Source organism: Miscanthus floridulus, chromosome 18 (assembly GCF_019320115.1).
Source record: "Miscanthus floridulus cultivar M001 chromosome 18, ASM1932011v1, whole genome shotgun sequence".
Taxonomy (NCBI): Eukaryota; Viridiplantae; Streptophyta; class Magnoliopsida; order Poales; family Poaceae; genus Miscanthus; species Miscanthus floridulus.
Window position 1 is genome coordinate 96,771,124 of NC_089597.1, and position 5,265 is coordinate 96,776,388.

Genomic DNA, 5,265 nt, shown 5'->3' on the forward strand with positions numbered 1-5,265 from the left:
AATACCACCACCACCACCACCAAAAGCACCGCTGCTCTCTTGACCTTTTCGCTAAAACCCTCACCGCCATCACCTTTAGCCACGCCTACACAAACACTACCTTATGCACCTGTCCTTTTGGTGCAAATCTGAGTACACTCAGTTTTGAAAATAAGAGAGTTCAAATTGCGTATTTGTACTACTTGTTGCAATCCTTATCCCTAGTAAAAGAAAGTCTATGCTACTTGCTGCATTCTTGTTATAATCATATTGCAAAAGTTCAGTTTGTGCTGCTTGTCGAAAAGAAAAGAAAAGAAAAAGAAAACACAATAGACAATAGAAAAGAAAAAGAAAGGAAAAGGAGGAAAGAAAGAAACAAAAAAAGAAGAAGGGTTAAGTTGATGCTATTTACTCTCATCATTTCCATTGTTTGCTACTGTCCAGTGACAACATTTGTGTCTAGGCTCGCGTCTCTAGCACGGGTTAGCCTAGGACCAGCACGATACTATCTTTGAACACTTATTCAACTTGCATTGACTAACATGGTTCTAGCTGTACCTTGATTTTTTAAGCCACCTACAACTCCACAAATTATCTACAACATCATAGGGTTCTACTTGCTACTACTTGTGTTGTTCTTGTCGTCACCAACACCATCTGCATAGCAAGGTAAGGACATGTAAGAACTCGGTTGCACATGCTGAGAGAATGAAAATTGTTGTCACCTAATTCAGTTAGTTGGTAGGACATATTTTCTTGTGATTCCCTTGCTACATACTAACCATGGCAGGAGAAGGTGAAAGGACCCCTCCACAATCACCTCGATTGAAAGCCTTGCTGCAACACTTTGAACACAAAGTGAGGCTCCATGTGGAACACCTTGATGAGGATGTTCGTGTCACCAATGAGCGCCTTGGTCAATTGGAGATGGCTCAGATTGAGACCAACACCAAGTTGGCTTCCTTGGAAGGCACTCTTGGTTCTGTTAATACATCTCTTGTAGGTGTCTTGGAGCGATTGGAGAGGATGGAACAGAATCGCTGTGATGGTTTCGAACGACACAATCACAACAACAACAACACCATGGGCAGTGTTGTTGGTCATGATGAAGAAGAATATGCAGCGGACACTGAGCTAGATGAGGAGGTGAATGGTCATCGACGCATCGAACAACATCGCTGCCGCCATGAGATAGGTCCTCGCCCACCACGGCAAGAGGTACATGCCAATGACTCATTTGGCAATATTAAATTCACCATACCTGCTTTTGATGGCAGGTTTAATCTTGATATGTACCTTAGTTGGGAATTAGCTGTTGATCAGAAATTTACTTACCATGATTTCCCTGAGGACAAACGTGTTAGGGCTGCCACTAGTGAGTTTACTGACTTTGCCTCTGTTTGGTGGTCTGAATACCATCGTAAGAACCCAAATAACACACCAACTTGGGATGCTTTGAAACGGGTCATGCGGGCTGGATTTGTTCCTTCTTATTATGCCAGTGATCTTTTACATAAGTTGCAACAATTGAGGCAAGGATCCAAATCTGTAGAAGAGTACTATCAAGAGCTACAAATGGGTATGCTTCATTGTGGGCTAGAGGAAAATGAGGATGGTGCCATAGCTAGATTTATGGGTGGGCTGAACCGGGAGATTCAGGACATTCTAGCTTACAAGGAATATAGTTCTGTCAATCGTTTATTTCACCTTGCTTGTAAAGCTGAACGAGAAGTGCAGGGACGACGAGCTAGCATGAGGGATAACATTCCTGCAGGTCGTGCTAGCCTATGGACACCCTCCAATGCAGCTGCACTGTCAACACATGCTCCCACACAATCTTCCTCGACCATCAAGCCACACTCCTGTACAACAAATTATGTACCATGCCCAAGTGAACCAACTAGAGGAGCAATGGCTACATCTGCCAAGAGTTCATCCTCGGTGGTATCCATGGGGAGAACAAGGGATATTCAGTGCCTACACTGCAAAGGATATGGCCACGTACGCAAGGACTACCCAAGCACATGTGTGATGGTTGTGCGAGCTAATGGTGGGTACTCCTCTGCTAGTGATTTTGATGAAGAAACATATGCTTTGCTTGCTGCTAACAATGTAGCGGAAGGAGATGATTTCCAACAAGATGAAGAGCACATTGGGGCTAAAGCTGCTGAGCACTATGAGAGCCTTGTGGTGCAGCGGGTGCTAAGTGCCCAAATGGAGAGGGCTGAACAAAATCAGCGCCACACTTTGTTTCAAACCAAGTGTGTGATCCAGGAACGCTCTTGCCATGTGATCATAGATGGAGGAAGCTACAACAACTTGGCAAGTGCTGAAATGATGGAGAAGCTTTTGTTGAGCACAAAACCACACCCGCAGCCTTACTACATTCAGTGGCTTAACAGCAGCGGCAAGGTGAAGGTAACACGATTGGTAAGGGTAGAGTTTGCCATTGGTTCTTATAATGATTCCATTGACTGCGATGTTGTGCCTATGTAAGCATGATCTATGTTGTTAGGTAGACCATGGCAGCTTGATAAAGATTCCTTGCACTTTGGTAAAACAAATCAATACTCTTTTGTGCATAATGACAAGAAGATTGTGTTGCACCCCATGTCCCCTGAGGCTATTCTAAGAGATGAACTTGCTAGAGCTAGCAAACTTAAGAATCAGGCTATTGCTAGTGAAAATCAGATTGTCGCTAATGAACTTGAGAAACATAAGAAGAAGTCTAGCAAATCTGTTCATCATAATAAAAATGAGATCAAGCTGAAAGGCTCTTGTTACTTTGCCATGAAATCTGATTTGGATGAGATTGATACTTGCAATACTATATGCTATGCCTTGGTTTGCAAAGAAACTTTGTTTTCACTTGAGGATACTCCTATTTCTTTGCCTCCTGCTGTCACTAACCTTTTGCAGGAGTACGCCGATGTTTTCCCAAAGGAGATACCACCAGGACTGCCACCAATTCGGGGAATTGAGCACCAGATTGATCTCATTCCTGGGGCCTCCTTGCCAAATCGTGCTCCTTATAGGACCAACCCGGAGGAAACTAAAGAGATACAGCGCCAAGTGCAAAAATTGCTTGACAAAGGTTATGTGCGTGAGTCTCTTAGCCCTTGCGCTGTTCCCATACTTTTAGTTCCTAAGAAAGATGGATCCTGGAGCATGTGTGTGGATTGTAGAGCGATTAATAATATCACAATTAGATATCGTCATCCAATTCCTAGACTAGATGATATGCTTGATGAATTGAGTGGCTCAATTGTGTTCTCTAAAATTGATTTGCGTAGTGGTTACCACCAAATTCGCATGAAGTTAGGAGATGAATGGAAAACAACATTTAAAACCAAGTTCGGTCTATATGAGTGGTTAGTCATGCCTTTTGGCCTCACTAATGCACCCAGCACTTTCATGAGATTAATGAATGAAGTTTTATGTGCTTTCATTGGTAGATTTGTGGTGGTATACTTTGATGACATTCTGATATATAGCAAAACTTTGGAGGAACATCTTGATCATTTATGTGCTGTTTTTGATGCTTTACGTAATGCTCAATTATTTGGTAATCTTGAGAAGTGCACATTTTGCACAGATCGAGTCTCTTTCCTTGGCTATGTTGTGACCCCACAGGGTATTGAAGTTGATCAAGCCAAGGTCGAGGCAATTCATAGCTGGCCAGTTCCCACTACGATCACACAAATAAGAAGTTTTCTAGGACTTGTGGGGTTCTATCACCGCTTTGTGAGGGACTTTAGCACCATTGCAGCCCCGCTACATGAGCTCACCAAGAAGGGTGTGGCATTCACTTGGGCTGCAGCACACAGGAATGCATTCGACACGCTAAAAGATAAGTTAACACATGCACCTTTACTCCAACTTCCTGATTTCAACAAAACCTTTGAGCTTGAATGTGATGCTAGTGGAATTGGGTTGGGTGATGTGCTGTTACAAGAGGGAAAACATGTGGCGTATTTCAGTGAAAAGTTGAGTGGCCCTAGTTTGAACTATTCTACTTATGATGAGGAATTGCTTGCTCTAGTTCGGACTTTGGAAACATGGCAGCATTATTTATGGCCCAAAGAGTTTGTCATATATTCTGATCATGATTCTTTGAAACACATCCATAGTCAAGCAAAACTGAACCGTAGACATGCCAAGTGGGTTGAATTCATCGAGTCCTTTCCTTATGTCATCAAACACAAAAAGGGGAAGAAAAATATAATTGCTGATGCTTTGTCTAGACGTTACACCATGCTTTCACAACTTGACTTTAAAATCTTTGGTTTGGAAACTATTAAGGAACAATATGCACATGACAATGATTTCAAAGATGTATTGCTGAATTGCCAAGAGGGGAAAACATGGAACAGATTCGTCCTCACCGACGGGTTTGTCTTTAGAGCTAACAAGCTATGCATTCCAGCTAGCTCTGTGCGTTTGTTATTGTTGCAGGAAGCACATGGAGGAGGACTCATGGGATATTTTGGTGTGAAAAAGACAGAGGACATCCTTGCTGGTCATTTCTTTTGGCCCAAGATGAGCAGAGACATGGAGAGGTTCGTTGCTCGCTGCACAACATGCCAGAAAGCTAAGTCACGCCTTAATCCTCATGGTTTATACATGCCTCTTCCTGTTCCAAGTGCACCGTGGGAAGATATTTCAATGGACTTTGTTTTAGGACTGCCTAGAACAAAGAAGGGGAGGGATAGTGTGTTTGTTGTTGTGGACAGATTTTCTAAAATGGCACATTTCATACCATGTCATAAGAGCGATGATGCTACACATGTTGCTGATTTGTTCTTTCGTGAGATTGTTCGATTACACGGTGTGCCTAACACCATTGTTTCTGATCGGGATGCAAAATTTCTTAGTCATTTTTGGAGAACTTTGTGGGCTAAGCTAGGGACTAAGCTTTTATTTTCCACTACTTGTCATCCCCCAAACTTATGGACAAACTGAGGTTGTCAATAGAACATTATCTACTTTGCTTAGGGCTATTTTGAAAAAGAACATAAAAATGTGGGAAGAGTGCTTGCCTCATGTTGAGTTTGCTTATAATCGTTCACAGCATTCTACCACTAAGAAAAGCCCTTTTGAGATTGTTTATGGGTTTGTGCCACGTGCTCCTATTGATTTGTTACCTCTTCCGACCTCGGAGCGAGTGAACTTTGATGCTAAACAACATGCTGAACTGATCTTAAAATTGCATGCAACCACTAAAGAGAAAATAGAGTGCATGAATGCGAAGTATAAACTAGCTGGTAGCAAAGGGAAGAAACATGT

General features: G+C 42.5%; 1 protein-coding gene across 1 annotated transcript; it reads left to right on the forward strand.

Moving 5' to 3' along the window:
* The first annotated feature begins 762 nt into the window (after positions 1-762).
* Positions 763-4,474, forward strand: LOC136524233 (uncharacterized). Its single transcript, XM_066517679.1, has 4 exons — positions 763-2,397; positions 2,899-3,086; positions 3,435-4,370; positions 4,435-4,474. The coding sequence occupies exons 1-4, from the start codon at positions 763-765 to the stop codon at positions 4,472-4,474; spliced, it is 2,799 nt and encodes a 932-aa protein (XP_066373776.1).
* The last annotated feature ends 791 nt before the right edge of the window (positions 4,475-5,265 follow it).